Source organism: Calonectris borealis, chromosome Z (assembly GCF_964195595.1).
Source record: "Calonectris borealis chromosome Z, bCalBor7.hap1.2, whole genome shotgun sequence".
In the NCBI taxonomy this organism is placed as follows: Eukaryota; Metazoa; Chordata; class Aves; order Procellariiformes; family Procellariidae; genus Calonectris; species Calonectris borealis.
The window spans coordinates 31,363,813-31,380,688 of NC_134352.1; the positions used below are offsets into that span (position 1 = coordinate 31,363,813).

General features: G+C 48.1%; 1 protein-coding gene across 1 annotated transcript; it reads left to right on the plus strand.

The window, feature by feature from the left end:
* Window positions 1-2,049: 2,049 nt before the first annotated feature.
* On the plus strand, window positions 2,050-3,199 carry TMEM271 (transmembrane protein 271). Its single transcript, XM_075136932.1, has one exon. The coding sequence runs from the start codon at window positions 2,050-2,052 to the stop codon at window positions 3,112-3,114; it is 1,065 nt and encodes a 354-aa protein (XP_074993033.1). The 3' UTR covers window positions 3,115-3,199.
* The last annotated feature ends 13,677 nt before the right edge of the window (window positions 3,200-16,876 follow it).

Sequence of the window (16,876 nt, forward strand, 5' to 3'; positions counted from 1 at the left end):
AGTTCTTTTAAAGACATCTGAAGATCTTCCCCAGCAGTCCAGGCACTCAGCATAAGGAGAGCCAAAGTCCCAGATGCTACAGCAAAATCTTCACATGTCCACACATCAGCAGACCCGCACACCCCAATCCTCAGGAGCCAGGGACAGCCTGGGAAGGGGAAGAGCTGATGATGACTGTGGGTGGCATACCAGCCACTCTCTCCTGGAGGGACACAAGAAGGTTGGTCCTACCCCCACAGCCAGGGCTATGACCCAGCAAGGGGATCAGGTAGCCACAGGTCAGCCAGCCCTGGACTACCAGGATTGCCGTATCTCCTCACACAGTCAAGGTGCTCCACAGGTCCTTTCTGAACAGGAGGGAGGGGGCAAAATTCTCTTGTCTGTGTGCCCCCAAGGGGCAGGATGACATGTCCCGTTGGAGTGCCTGATATTTCTGGATGGTGCCACTGGTGAGGGCTGGACTCCAGGCAGGGCAGCCTCCCACCAAGGGCTCTTGGAGGGCCACTGCCCCATGCACAGCCCGGATATCTCTCTCAAGGAGGAGCAGCTCCTGGAGAGAAGCCCCGTACTCAGTTACCCGGCCCAGCCCTGGACTGCAGCAGAGTGCTAGTGCAGCCCAGGGAGGTGCCAATGGGGCCTGCCCTGACGGGACAGAAGGAGCAGTGTCGCATCCCTGGAGAAAGCTAAACACCAGATCACACCCCACACTCACCTCCCACCACCAACAGGTGCATTGGCCCTGTTGGAAAAGGAAGAGAAAACGGTTTGGAAAACGGCTTTCTCTCCCTCGCTTGCTCCCCTGAATGCTAATCAGCGGCGCCGACTAAAAATACCCAGCAAGGCTGGCGTGCGCACGGCAGAAGGGGAAAATGGGGGAGCTGGAAGCTCCAGCTTCCCGGAAGGAAAAGGGATAGGCGAGGAAGAGCCTTCCCCGAGCCCCTCTCCCCGTCCGGCGCCCGGCTGCCAGCGCAAGCACGGTGCCCCTGCTCTCCTGCTCCGAGGATGAGGTTCCCACCTTTCCTTCGGGAGGCCATCCCGGGGGCTCCCCGCAGATCCGCCGGGCCACGCGGTGCCGGGGCAGGTGGCGGCGCCCCGCCTAACACCAGCTTCCACCCACCGGCGCTGCCGGCGCTCCCGGACGAGGCGTCCGGGGAACGCCGGCGCGGGCAGTCGCCCCCGAGCCCCGCCGCCCGCAGAGCAGCCTGCGTGGCCCGGCGGGGAGCAATCCCACCGGGGTTCGCCGCCAGAGCACAAAACAAAGAGGGGTGCCTGGGACCGACACCTCCGCGGGCGCAGAGGGTTTGCGCCGGGCAGCGCGGCGCGGAGGGCTCGGCCCGCTGCCATCAGAGCCGCCGACACACCGCAACGCAGTCAGAGGAATGCACGGCGGCCCGCCGGCCTCCTGCAAGAGCAGGCGCTAAACAGTAAATAAAATTAAGAGAGATGGAGAGGACGCGAGCACGGAGGCAAGCAGCAGGCCTCCGCATGGGAACCGGAGGGGAGTGCAAAGCCCCGCCGCCCCCTGCCCTAGCTGCGCCTCGCTCGCTGTGCTGCCCGGCGGGGAGCCGGCCGGTGGGCGCTCTGCGGCCCCGCCCGCGCCCCCCGAGCCCCAGGGGGGGAGGGCGGGGAGGCCGGCCTCGCCGCCCACGGGCCGAGGCGGGCCGAGGCGGGGGTCGCGCTCCCCCCGCCACCCGCGGTGGGCCGGTGCCCCCCCACACACACACGTCCCCCCGCCCGCCGCGGCTCCCATCCATAATTAATCGCCTCCCCGCAGCCGCCGCGATAAGAGAGGGCGGGCGGGGACGAGGAGGCGGCGGCGGCCGGGAGGCGGGGGGGGGGGGGAGCGTGTGCGCTCGCCGCGCCCGGCTCACTGCGGCCGGCGGCTGCCTGCCGTGCGGAGCGGAGCGGAGCCCAGCCGCCCCGTCGGGGAGCGCCGCGCTCGCATGGCCGCGCCGCGCCGCGCCGCCGCCGCCGCCGCGGGGCCGGGGGGGGCCGCGGGAGGAGGATGAGGCGGGCGGCGGGGCGGCGGCGGCGGCGGCGGCGCGGAGGATGAAGTGGAGCGTGCGGGGAGCCTGCGCCGCGCTCTCCAGCTGCCTCCTGCTCGCCTGCGCCCTCAGCGCCGCCGCCGTGGGCCTCAAGTGCTTCTCGCTGGGCTCGGAGCTCAAGGGCGAGCCCTTCCGCCTGGGCACCGCCGCCGGCGCCTTCTACTCGGGGCTGCTGCTGGCCGCCGGCCTCTCGCTGCTCGCCGCCGCGCTGCTCTGCTGCCGCCCGCCCGACGAGGCGCCCGCGGCGCCGGCTCCGGCCCCGGCCCCGGCCGGGGACCCGGCCCCGGCGGGCGGCGGCCCCGGCGCGGGGGAGGCGGCGGCCGCGCCGTCGGGGCCGGTGGAGAAGGCGCCGCCCGGGGGGCGGCAGAACTTCCTGCTGCTGGGGGTGCTGGTGTTCATGCTGGGCGTGCTGAGCGCCTTCGCCGGCGCCGTCATCGACGGCGACACCGTGTCGCTGGTGGAGAGGAAGTACTCGCACTACTGCCTGCTGCAGCCCGGCGGCGCGGCCCGCCCGCGGAGCGGCCCCGCGGCCCCCGACGGCTCCGCCGCGGCGCTCCGCTGCCAGAAGCTGCGGGACTACCAGCGCGGCTTGGTGCTCTCCACCGTCTTCAACGCGCTGGAGTGCCTCCTGGGCCTGCTCAACCTGCTCCTCGTGAAGAACTACAAGGCCTCGCAGCAGCGCGGGCGGCGGCGGCGGCGGCGGCGAGCGGCCCCGGCGGCGGCGGCGGCGGCGGGCGGGCGGCGGCGGCGGCGGCGGGGCGGCGGCGGCGGGCGGCGGGCGCCGCGCCACAGCCAGGGCTCCCTCTTCTCCGGCGGCGAGCCCGAGCTCAGCCCCGGGGATTGCCCCTTCCAGGCCGTCTCCTACATCAACGTGGGCGTCTTCCACGTCTTCGACGAGGCCGGCGTGGAGGTGCACTGCGGCGGGCATCCCTCCGTCGAGCTGCCCGGCTACTCGCCCATGGACCCCGAGCTCAACGCCTCCTACCCCTACTGCTACCCGCTGCCCAGCGAGCAGCCCCCCGCCTACGAGGAGATCTACCCCGGGGAGCCCTGCGCTCACGGCACCTAGCGCAGACCGGCGCCGGGTCGCCCGGCTCTCCGCCCGGGCCCCGGCTTGCAGTGACAGCCGGGAGCGGGACCGGCGCCGGGAGCGGGACCGGGCGCCGGAGCGGGACCGGAGCGGGACCGGGCCCGCCAGCGCCCCGCAGCCGCGGGACTCGGGGACAGCCCTCGCACCACCGACGGGATGGCCCCGCTGCCGCGGGCGGGGTGCCGCCGTGCCTCTGGCTCTGCGGAAGCTTCTCCTCCCTTCCTCCCTGCTTTCCCCTTTCTTCCCTCCCTCCCGCCCTGACACCGGCCCTCCGTCCGTCTGTCCGTTCCTCCGTCCGCCGGCGGCTGAATTTTCCAAAGGCTGCGCAAGAAACGCCTAAGGGTTGGTTCCTCCCGCCGCCTCTCCTCCGTAGCCAAGTTTAGTTCCCTTCAAGTGATTCATCAGTCTCCAGCTTTAGCAGTCCAGAGTTACCCATTTATGATAACCAGCCAGTGTAAGGAAAAGGTGTCATGAAGCTTCTTTACCTCTCAAAAGAGCTAAATTTCTAAACAACGCAGAGACATTTGTGTCACGTTTACTAGAGGTGTATTGGGGATCTTTAACGTTTACACTACTCCTTGGGAGAATTGAGTTCTGTTTTAAGATTTAGTGAGTTAAAACATTCGTTGGTCTTGTAAGATGCACATTAAGAAAAACCTGCACTTTGAAAAAGAAACAGGAAAAAAATCAACAACGTTTTTGTACACTAACGTGCCTGCTTTTGTTGATAACTTCTTACTGTAAAAGCTTTCAGAAGTCTATAGTGAAAATGTTTGGTAAATTCACTGCAGTTTAAAATTGATGATTAGTTCCTTTACTAAAACAACTGAGATGTTGCTAGGATATGGCAGTTAAAGGGAAGTCCAAATGTCATACACATTCCTTTTTGTAAACAGGTTCTGTGTTTTTAATGCAAAGCAGGATTTCTTTTTGTTTTACACAGGTGAAGGGTTTAATTCTATTTTGTACAACTACATGGTTTACCTTGTAAAGAGTTCCATTTTACCTGTTACAATTCATCAATCTGGTAAGCTTGAATATTAAAGTTTTATTTGAAATATATATATGTATATTGTAAAACAGCCTTAACTGGTGCAATGGTCACAGTTTTAAAGGGAAAAAAAAAAAAAGAGATGAACCATCTTGGAAGACATCTTCCAAATGTGTTTTCAAAACAGTATTTATACTCCTATTGCAAAGAAAGAATTTTCTTTTTTTCTTTAAAGAAAAAAAAGGTCACTTTAATTCCTGAAAGGGCGGGGGGGAGGGGGGGGGGGAGGAAATAATGGGATTGTATGCTGTTAACTCTTTCTGAACTTAGAAGTATTTAAAAGGCTTTCTGCAAAGAGAAAAACTGCTAAATCCTCCTTGTGGATTCTGCTGTGGAATGCCAGTACCAGATAGTATAAGAAAGTGCTAATTAAAGAGAAGTAGGTACGGCATATTTTATTACATCATTCCAGAACAGGCAGAGACTTTGTTGCACAAAGAACCAAAAAGCAACTCTTCAAACTGCATTTGGTTCAGTATCCCCTCCCCCAGTTACCTTATACTGAAATGAAATATTACAAAGTAACCTTTCTGTTAATCCTGTGTTTGGAACCTGCTGCATAATGCCACTGTATCAGCTACTCAGAGAGAGAGAGTTAAGAGAACGCAGAGTTATAGTGATTTCTGTGGTCGATGGAAAATTATTTTAAATTTTTTAGCTGCAGAGAGACTGATGTAATTTACAGCCTTAGAATTGGAGAGAGAAGATTTTAGCCTAAAAATATTCAAATCTCTCTGCACTGTTTTGTTTTCTGAAGTGTTTTGACTTGCACGCTTGGTATAATCTAAATGCAGAATGCCTTAGAAGTTTTAAAATTGCAAACTGATGTCTGTGAAGCTCACAGTTAAAGCTCTAATCTAGGGAAGACAGTTAAAAGCAGCAGTTGCCAATTTGCCAAGTAGTTCTAAATTGCAGAAATTTCGAATACAGCTCGTTTTGGCCAGCAGATTTCTTCGTGCGGAGCGCCAACCTAAAACATATGCCCTGGCTAAGTCCCATTTTCGTACTGCAGATTGGTTTTATGCTGGCTCTCTGCAGATGCACCTCCTTAACCCCTTACGGGGAAGTGACTGGCAAGTCCTGTAGTCTTTACCTATAATACTAATTTAGGCACAAAACCAAACCCGTAACATACTGTATTGCTCATACAACCGAGATTTTGCAAAATGAGTAGCTAGAGCAGGGAGGCAAATCCTTATGTAGGTCTCCAATTAGATGAGTTTATGAGACAGCATAGTACCCTGTACTGAATTAAATGGGAACTGCTAGGCTGCAGGGTGATGTGGAAAAACAGACCAGCTAGGTGCCTAAATACAGATGCGGAAGTGTAATAATAGTTGTTGGCTTTAAAAAAAATTGGCTATATACATTGTAGTTCATGGAAATTGTATCTTAGTTTTACTTAAGGAATTGATTTTTGACATAAAAAGACAGTATTTTACTTAAGATAACTATTTTAGGAATTATGAACTAGACAATTCTGAAACTCCAGATGTTCCAAAGATCAGTGCTCAGGGAAATAAATGGAAAGTCAAGAAAGCTACCTATTATACTCAATTGTTTAATGTAAACAATTTTAAACTATGAATTTTTAAGATTGTTAAATTCATAACTTTTTTTTTGTGTATGTGTGTGTATGTGTACGCGTGTGTGTAAGTGTGTTTGTGTTTTATTTAACTCTGTTCAGAATGCCATTGAATTACGATATTTATTTGTGGCTCAGTTTTAGTTCCCAAATTTCTACTTTTCTTCATTTGGGCTTTTATCCCCTGTAATAGTTTAATTCAGTAGTGGACAGATTGCCAGAATAATGTCCAAGTTGGACTCCCACAGAAGCCAGTAGGCGTCATTTCATTGACTTCAGTGGGTCTGGGCACAAACGATATGTAACACCTACTCTAAATAATCTTTAAAGTAATATTGATCTTCTGGCATGACAGGATGCAGCAGTGGCATATTATTTCTCAGTTATTTATTATTTGTATGGACAGCAGTATTAAGGGAGGTCACCTACGGTATTATACATGTTTTTTTAAAAACAGGGAAAAAAAATTGGCAGGCAAATTGACCAAACAAGCCATGTTTTCTTAAAGATGGTATACAAGTGTTTCAGGTATCTGGTGACTAACTTTTCTGATAAAACACCACACGTATTTATTTCTCAGTGAGAAGAAACTTATAAATACAGGATACAAGATAAAGCTTCACAAGCATGATTGCAGTATTGTGAAGCCATTTTTAGTAAACCTGAATCATCACTCTATCTTCTGAGCAATAATGTTAGAGTGTATAAACTGTACTGTGCCGAAATTGAAAATAGGCTGGTGTGGGAAGCATCGGAGCGTAGGTTAATTACCTGAGAGGACTCGTACTGTCCCTCTGTTTTCCATTCCCCATCACATGATTGTCGAGGCAAATGCAAGCCTGATCGATTCATGTCACTGGAGGATGTTAACTGCAAGGCTTTTGCCTTAAGTAGCAAAACCAGGGAGAACGGAAGAGAAAAATCGTGTGTGTGCTATCAAATCTCCATTTTGCTTAGCTGAAGTAACGACAAGACTGCTTTTTGCCCCATGGCTTGTTGTTTTAATTTGCTCACAGCTTTACTCGCATCTGTTCAAAGGGAGGGAAGAATAGACGCAATACTGCTGTTTTGGTCACAGTGGAGTTCTGATTTGGTAGCAGACTGCTCCCAGCTTTCCTGTCCCTTTTGCAGGTAATAGCAGCTAGTCAAGGGATGAAATGGTGGAAAATCAAGTCTGCTGTTTTTGATGCGACAGGATTTGCCTTCATGTGGAAAAAATGTATTCCCACCAGCCTATTAGCAATTCACATGAATTATTTTCACACTCCAACATCCTTGCTTAAATCTGTTACTTATACTTTGCATTGTAATTGACAGACAGAATATACGTGAATCTAAAAACAGGGAAAAATGATGTTAGAGGGAAATTGTATTAAAGTAATACAGATTTTACTCAAAAGTTTGATTTCACTGTAGGACTTCTTTGGTTCACCAAAAAGCGCTATGGTGGCTGGTATAACTTAGATATATTTCAGACATTCTGTTTAATCATCAGAAAAGGTTTGTGAATGTTCACATGAGAACGGCAATCTGTTTCTGCTTTTGGACATAGTACATATGAAAACCTTTTCTTCATTTTGCCATTTAATCCAAGATTGATCCTCAAGAAAATGTCAGTAATTGATCTTGTAATTTTAGGATCAATAAAATACGTTTTAAAGCACAGCATATCCTATAAGAAAAGCCTAATGCTCTTCATTTCATATTCTTCATTGTCTTAGGTGGATGTCTAATAGTACAACTGAAACTAGGGATTTAATTACCACTTTCATTACAAAAACATGTTTTTCAGGGACTTACAACTTGTACAGGTGGAACCCTGACATAAAATTCCAGGTTCTACCATGAAGTCGAGTCTGTTTCCATAGGCTAGATATACCTCGGTTACAGGATGTTCCACTATTTTAGATAAATTCCATTGGTAAAAATCTAGCTCTGATAATTTCATGTGATGACACTCTTAGTGTGCTAAAGTTACGTCTCCTTAATACAGGCTCGTATTTCCAATTAAAATGCGTAAGGGTGAGTAAGATTGAATTCCTCATGGTCACTGTCCAGTTTTTAAATTTCTTAATTACCTCTCAGTACTTAATGGCTTGTGACTAGTGTTTCATATATGTTCCAGAATCAGTAATAGCTGATCTAATAACAGTTTAGCAGATAGAAGATGGTTCCCAGGAAGGCACCAGGCTGTTGTAAGTGCCAGGGGAAAATCTTCAAATACATGTTGCAACAATTAGGTGTGTGGCGTGTCTGGCCCAAAAGGAGGCACTGCCCAAACAAAGCAACTAGAAGAAATCTGAGAGTTTAAGTTGGGTGCAGGGGGTTTGTATGTTCTTTCTATTACAATATCGGTTCTGAAACTCCTCTCCTGCATAGCTTTCTAAGAGTGAAATCCACAAATTGTTCCCAAAATTTGATTCAAATAACTGCCTCGCTTTCCACTGGCCAGCTGTGCTATGTACTTTCCACCCAACGTTCAGGTACTTGGTGAAGTTCTGCTGAAGTTTATGGGTATGTCACCCTGTTGTCATCCTAGATAATCTGAGACTGAAGATCAAGTCATTTAAGAAGCCATAAGACTCTCTTAAGAAGAGCATATTTTCCTTTAAAGAGGAAAAAAATCCCAATGCCCGTTTTCCTTCTTCAGACCCAGCTGCCTTGAACTTCGGTGAGTTTACCCTGAGGGAGGAGTGGAGATAGCTACTCCTTCACTCACTGAGTTTTAGATATCTGGAAGACCTCCACGAGCATTATGGAAGGAAACACTTCTAGTGAAAAACACGTGCAAAATGGCTCTGACTCATCACCAGATCACAGAAAATTCAATGTCCTGAGTGAAACCATCCAGTAGATGTATCCCAGTAGCAATACAACTTAGCAGAAGTTCCCAGTGTTTCATACCGGATTTCTACTCCTGGCATGGTTCTGTCTAGTGGGGATGTTAGGAAGTTCATTTCATGGTCTTTGCAAATGAATCACGTAGGGATTAAACACCTACTAAATACCACAAGCATCCTCACCAGTTGGTCTCCTTTGTGGCCATTGTTAGCAGAGGATAAAGTGAAATGTGGGAGGAGAGAAAGCTTATTGTGATCCTCTTAATTGATTCAGAGGACTAAACGTTCCAAAGCATTCATTGGTTTTATATTAAGACACTGGATTTGAGGATGGAAGAATACCTATAACATTTAAAAGGATTATTTTCCAGGGATATATTTTTGGAAATCTAATACTTGAGTTTAGAGAAGGTTCTTTCAGAATTTGCTTTTTCTCCCAGGTTCTACATTTTAAATGAAAGCTCATTTCACTAAAATACTCAGTGAAATCTCCAGACATTTAAATTATTAAATTTAGGGAGATTGAGTAGAGCTGTCCTACAAATTACTGAGTGCCACCAATTCCTGTAGAGGTCATATAAGGAATTTGGCACATGGTGCGGGTAGGGCCTTATATGCCAACATCCAAATTTTGGCATTTCCTCACAAATGAAGGAGGCAACGGCACAAAGTTGTGCTGCAGAATGGAAAGCTCCAGATGATAATATCCGGTCCCAGGCAACCAGGCAGTCATGGATTTTGGGTGAGCTAAGTACAGTCTCAAGGTGTATGTAATTACCATGCATTCATGATCAAAATGAATGCCCTCTCACAAAGATATTCACGAGGGATTGCCAGTGGTGGATCTGAGTAGAGGTTCATCTTGCTAGCTCTAGGCCAAACGGCTCCTAAAAACATGGAAAAGTCCTATCAAAAGAAGCTCATGCTTGCACTGGAAAGGAAAAAGCCACTGAGAAATTTCTACTTTGTTGCATTTTGGAATATCTGCCTTTTCCTGAATGACCCAGAAGATACCAGCGTGTGCAGATCATCTAAATTAGACTCCTGGGAGAACAGAGGAAATGGAAATGCAAGTGTTGAAAACTACTCAACCTGTCCAAAATTTTTTGATGTATAATCAAGACCTGTGTTAATTCCAGGAGCAGTACCTCCTGACTTGAGCAGTCAAAATTATTAGTAACCGAAAAAATTACTACCACCAAAATAAGACTGGGAGATTGAGAAAATCATATACTGCTTTCTGACTCATCCCTTGCTCTAAATCAAAAGGAAAGAAATTCAGATACAGCTCTTTGTGAAACTGTTGCTAAGAAATATGGTTTGTTATGCTGAATGGAACACAAGTGTGCTTCTCTCAACAAATTGGGAGCAGAAAGCTGCACAGAAACACGTTTGGCTGGCAGAGAGACTTCCTCTTCAGTAACGTCCTTGGAGAGCTACCAGAAAATATTGACAGGCGGCATCATCATCCAGGCTTACCTGGAACATTGTTTAGTGCATTGAGCTTCATGCTCCCATATGCAGTGGACCACACACTGTCTTGTCTTGCCAGTGGGAACAAGCAGCTTGTGACACCGCTAAGCCGGCGCCTGCTGGATATATGCAGGGAGCTTCTGAACCCCTGAAAATGGGTGTGCTGTGGCACAGTTCTGTGCCTGGTTTGAGAGAAGGTAAGGCAGGGCATGCTGCAGCCCAGGTGGAACGCTGTCCCGTGTTACAGGATGGGGAATGCAGGTTGCTGTTATGATGCCAAGGCTCCAGACTTGTTACACAGTGGTCTTGGGTGCGTAGGGGCCTAGGCTGCATGTGGGGAACTGCTCCTGGGTTACTTTCGCAAAAGCAAAATGCCCAAGTCAAGTGGAATGGGGAGAAGAGGACTGTCTTTATTTCCCCCTGAACAAAATGAAACTGATCAAATTGCAGACCTTCACAGCAGAGGTGTTAAGTTCTGTCTTGGGTTCAGTTTTCATCCTCTGCTCCCCCTAGCAACTTCTCCAAAGGGAAAGCATGCACGCAGGCTCAGGATGGCAAAGTGCACACTCCTTACTGCCTCTGTGCTTAGAGGGAGAGTCTGACAATAGTGTACTGAATTATTCAATCAGCTGGTGAGGCAATAAACAGAAATGAGCAACAAGACATGAAAAACCTTTGTCTGTGTCCTATGTTTGGCACATTACAAGAGCTGTATGACACTCTGGGCTGTCCTTTGATGAATATCGTGGCAGTTCTTAGCCGCTGAAGGTCTACAAGATCCAGAGGTCTAAGAATGAGGATTCCTGTTGGAGGTTTTCCTGGACCAATTTATCTCAAAAGTCAAAAAGCAACCCCAGCCCTGTTTCAGTAAATGCATCTTGGCATCCAAGCATGAAAAGAAAAAAGCATAAACAGGGCAGAACTGTTCATTCATTCATAGTTCATTAATTTTTCATCAAGGGTAGCAAAAAGACAAACATTAGCGTTAACATCTCAGATCCAGAGAATTGCTTCATTGTAAGAGGTTTTGAAGTTGACTGATAAGGAAGCAGCAGAAGGTATTTACACCAAAGGAAAATAGATATTTCACAATTCTGCTGTCACACTGTTCACAATGTGGAGCAAAGGCTAACAATAACGGGAATTTCAACTTGCCTTACACATGCAGCTGGAAATGCTTCAAATCTCCAGATGACTATTCAAGAACTATTTTATACATGACTAGACTAGACTTGCAGTTCGGTACCTACTGTGTTCATAGCTACATATTGGGAGTTTTTAGTCTTGTGTGTGCATGGGTAAAATGTGTATGCTGGCTGTGGACAAATGCCCATCTTCATTAGCCAGGTCACTGCCACTGGTGAGGCAAGCTCATCCGTTCCGTTTGGCGGAGCAGGAGAGCACTCCCACTCAACCACCAAATCTCAGCAGAAGTGCAGCCACTTCCAGCACCACAGAGCCATGCCTGACTCTTCCCCAGTCACACTCCATGGGGGGCTCCAGTGAAATCTGCAGGTATGTGGACAGGAAGGTACCACCACACTTTTGATCAGGTCTCACAAGGAAAAAAGGCAAGAGGGTGGCAGTTGTGGTCTTCAGCTGCTCGCCTTACCCTCAAGGCCACTGGGATATTGAATAGCACAGGGCCTCAGCACACCATGGGGCATAGCACAGCAGGAGGTCAGGTGCCACAAGAAATGCCTTTCTTCCCTGAAGGAGGTATCAGTGTCGAAAGACTACACAAAAGAGAGACTAAAGCACTGATGTCCCTAACTTACAGAGCTGCATAGTTTAAGACAGAGAGGGCCATGGCGCTGTGTTGTGATCCCCAGCCCCTACAGCTCATCAGATGATGCACAGATGAAGTAGAGGGAGTGGAGTGACAATCATGCATTTAACCAGTTAAATTAAGCACTGATAGACAGGCCAAGGGGCAGAGATGGAGTTAAAACACACAGAGGCAACCTCATCCCCACCCTGCCCTGGGCACGTACTGGGAGAACTTCCAATAGACAAGGACTTTGTGGGGACAAGTTTTAATTGCATCAGGTGGAAAGAAAACCCTTCTCTACAGTGGAAATGTCCAGGTATTTCCAGAAAAAAATGGTCATCTTGTTACACAGCAAAATGGAAACGCACAAGAAATTCCCAAGAAATGTAGTTCAAGTGGAAAAATCCAACTAAACCCCACACAAACAGTGTAGAACCCGGTCTCTTAAAATTTAACACCTCTTCTTTCTTTTGGAACAGTCACATCAATTTGTTCTTTACATTTTCAGCCCTAGCTCTCAGGCAAGATAGAAGCTGGTAGGAGGCAGACACTGACAAAGGCTCTACTGGCAAAGTGGCAGGTAAAGGGAAACCATTTTTACATTTCTGCTCTGACAAGAGAGGACAATATATTCTAGCTTGGAAGCTCAGATGGCAGAAGCAGTAGTGATTAATTGCTCTAATTAGGGCTTCAAATAGGAAAGAGCGAGTTTCCTGAGCTATTGCATGCTAAATTTCCTCACTTCTATGAATAACTGTATTGCTCAGAGGAGATCGGCATCAAAGTGCATCTCCAGAACAAACATTTACCCACCTCATCTTAGAAATACCACTAGAACCTCAACACAAATAACTAACGCAAAGAGCCAACAGGCTATTTCAGCACCTGGGAGGCAGCATAATAGCCCGGTTCAGCTGCTTCGCTAAGGAGCTCGATAAATCCTTGCATGAGCAACTGCACTGAAAATGGGTGTGTTGCTGGTCTACCACACCACCACTTGCTGGTTTCAGTGAACCACTGATTTCTACTGGCCATTTCAGCACTAACAGGAGACTCCTCAGCAACAGGGCTGGTACCTTGATCCTTTTGTGTTCTTCACTGAGGCTTGTTCCCTTCTACCTCCACATGCCTTTCAGCCAGCACTGGCCTTTCTGCCACCAGTGGATAAATGTCAGGTCCTAATTCTGACCGCTCTGATGAGGACAAATGGAAATAAAACCACTGCAGTCAATGGAATTACATGAAAACCTGCCTCTTTTCACCAGAAGGAGAGCAGAGCACATAAAGTGCTGACTGTCAGCTTTGCCAAATGCCTTATGGGAAATTCTGAATGCATTTCTTAAAAAAAAGCTGGAAGATGTTTAGCAAAAAAAAAAAAAAACATTTTAGTTGGAATATATCCTACACAGTCCAGGAGTCAGCCAACTTTAGCAACACTCTTCTGTCATATGCAGAAAAAGCTTTTGCTTTAGCTGAGTCAAGCTGCCTCTTATGGACAATCAGATGTACTGGCACAGAGAATCTAATCTGGATTGTGGCCATCTACAAGTAGCTAGAAGCACACAAATAATGAGGGTTCATCACTGCACACTGATTTATATGAGGAGGGCAGTGAGATGCATATGTCCTCCTTTTTTTGTGTGTGTGTGTGTTTGTTTGAAATGCTCACTTGCCTGACTAATAAAAAGCACTAATAGAGGCCACCAGGAGAGGAGATGCTTAGCATAGGTGCATGCCAGCAGCACTTCACATTCAGTAACTCCAAGACTCCTTTCACTGCCTGTGCATGACAGAGGAGTCTCTACAGCGCTACATTGCCAGAGAGCAGGCCATCAGGGCTGCAGACTGGTCTTAGAAATGTTCCTGGTAAGCAAAGTAGAGCAGAAATACACCAAACAAGCTCCACTGCTGATTGTACCCTCTCATTTGTATGCTCAACACTCTTCCAGTAATGAATCATCAGCCCAAGTTCTGCTCAGCTCATCATGGCTGCAAATGCTGCAATAGCGCTAAAGTGGGGGGGACATGGATTCATCCCCAAATAGCCAAATACAGGGGATGCTGGACGCCCAGGCAGCTGGCAAAATTTTACCCTGCTGATGTTGAAAGTGGCACAGTACACAGCCATAGCAAAGTTGAATAAAGGAGAGATACTTACAAGGTGTCTGCAGTGCAATGTGCATCAGTGGTAAAGGAAATTTGATTCCCCTTTAGTCAGAGTGCTCTAGAGAATAGCAAAATTACCCACCTATGGCCATGCCTCCTTTAGTAAGGAAAACTCTTCATGTCAAGACAGGGGAAGGCAATGCATCCCGTGGGGGAAGGCAGTGCTCCATCCCTTTCCAATCATGAGAACAATCAACAAAACATTTTGGACAAAATGCCTCATATATTTCCCAAGCAGAAAGGCAAACTCTGTTCCAGGTGTCTGCAGCTCTTACCTGAACAAGATCCCTGGAAGTTACACCCTGGTGAGCCACAGAACGAAGCTACCAATCCCATGGACACCTGGGACCAGCCATGAACTCCTTCCCAGCAATCCCATCTCTGGAAGAAGACACGCTTGTGCCTGCCAAGAACAGAGCTTATATGTGGAGATAACAGTGCAACATGGTGTTTTTTCAAGATTTTATGTGGAAAGAGTGACATTTTTTGTTAACAGCTCAGTTTTGGTTACAAATGTTTATGTGCCAGTCCAGCCAAGCAAAACAAAGAACAGTGCTGGAAAAACTGGAGAGGCACAACCAACCCTCAGATACTGCCTTCATCTGAAGTTGAACACGTGCAAAGTGCACCTTGTCATGGGACTGGGAACTGCAGGGGAACTGCATCAGGTGAACAAATCCCAGACGCAGAGGAAATTAAAGATGCACTGATGGCCTACATAATAAAGGGGGGCTGTACCTAAGCACAATTTCAAAATTAAAAATCTAAAATCAAACTTGTAAGGTGACATTTACACATGGAGCCATTTGTCTCCAGTGTCAGTGGTCTTTCAGTTCCTAATGGACCGTAGTACCTGCTTGTTGCAGAGGGCTGCATTTTGTCTTTGAAAGCTTTGTCATCAAGGAAATTTGGGATCCTTTATAAAGCCAATCCTGAGGGAACAGAGAGGGTACAGTTTCCCATTTTCTTGTAATGATCCACTTACAGAAGAGCAGTAAGAGAAACGATGGCAAGATCAGGTATGCCATCTTCAGAAACAAGGAAACATTAGATTTGGATGAAGGGATGATTAAGTGGCTATAGAAAAGGAGGGAAGGATCTTGAAAAGGTGGATTTTTATGAGAGCAGGGGCAATGGGGAGGTCACAACAGCTTTACAGACTGGCCGTGCATCTCAGCTAATGACTGGAGAAGAATTTCCTCATGGAGCAACCACATGATCCTTTAGACCATGACTGCTCTTCTTCCTCTTTTTTGGTTCCAGAAATTGTAGCCTTTGCCATTTTTGCTGCCTGGTACTACTGTGGAAGGAGGTAGCATCTCTCCATTCCATTACAACCAGGACAGATAGCACTCATGGACCAATAGGCCTGCACAAACGCACTTTCTCCAGGAATTAAGACACTTTCTTTTCCTGCTGCATTGTTGCTAGGGAGCTCCTGAGGTTCCCTGGATACTGTGCAAGGGATAATAAAATGCTCTCATTTGCCTGAACCGAACAGTAACTGCTATCAGCAGTTCCTCTTGCCTCCTCTCCTTTTGGCTTTGTTTGCTTTACTCCCGATTTGTTCCAAAAACAAGAGTATTGCCTAGGGTTGGCATAGGCAAGAGAGCATTAAACCCATGCGCATTAAGCCTTGTTGAACTGAAGCTGTTGTGCATGTCAGCAGCTTGGTGTGAGCCTGCTGGGAGAGGCAGGGATGTGTTCAAGGCTGTGATCAAACACTTACATCAGGCCCAGGTCCTCCATGCTTACATAACAGAGCAGCATCTCCAGGGTGCGTCCACAGCACATCCTTGCCTCTTAGTCACTCTCCTGGCTTGCCTGAAGTATCTGCTACCATGCACCTCAAAACGTGCACAGTGAATTAGTGTTTGAGGTGAAGCCAAAGAACTAAATGTCTTCTTGTGAACCACCGTGACCCATGTGCTGCCTGTGAGGACTTAGGCTGAAATAGGCTCTGGGAACAGTAGGCCTGAAGCAGAAAAGGAAAGGCCAAATTGGCTGGAATTGCGAAGTAATGACAAAAAAGGGAAAGTGCTCCAGATACATCTGTGATTCCTCTGCCAGCAAAATTTGAAGAAGATGCTTTCATCTGTTGGATTTCCAAAAGAGCCAACACTCAAACACACAGCATCACTGAAGTCTTGTTCGTGTGCCTTTCAGCTTCCTGGAAATCTTAGTGTTTTTCTCTACCCCTAATACCTCATGTTCAAATCATACCACAGATCTTATCTGCAGAAACTGCACAATGGAAAAGCTTCAAGACCAGAACAGCAGGTACAGACAGCCACTGTATCAGATCTAGCTGAGATCAGGTACCAACGGCGATTCATCATGTCAGCTTAAACAATAATAAAAAGATGTCTGCCCAAGGCTCTCAGTGCCCTAACACATCGCAGGTATACCAAAATCTCAGCAATATTAAAATAATTGTACCAGCCAGCTCCAAAAACTCCTTGGTACTTTTCCATTGCTCCTGGGGTCACCCATAGCCTTTTCTTGAAGGCATACTGCTTACCCTCAAAGCCTGGCATCCCAGTGAAGAAATTAATGACTTAAAAATTAATTTCCTAGTTCCCTTCCAGGAGGGTCCCCAAGATCAGCCTGAGGGTGGATGGGGACCAAGGCAGTGTGACCCCCTCGATCAATGGATTTTTCTAAGCCAGGGCAGAGATGCTGAGTGACTGATGCTTGAGCATCTGTTTTCCTTTGGTGAAAACCTGTGACAGGAGTGCCTGTGGTTCTCCTTTTGCAGCAACTTACCCTACAGAAGAATGACACCAGCGCCCACCTTGGGACTGCACTGGAGCACAGAGCCCAGACCTTAGAGCAGAGGTGGGATGCAGCAGTAT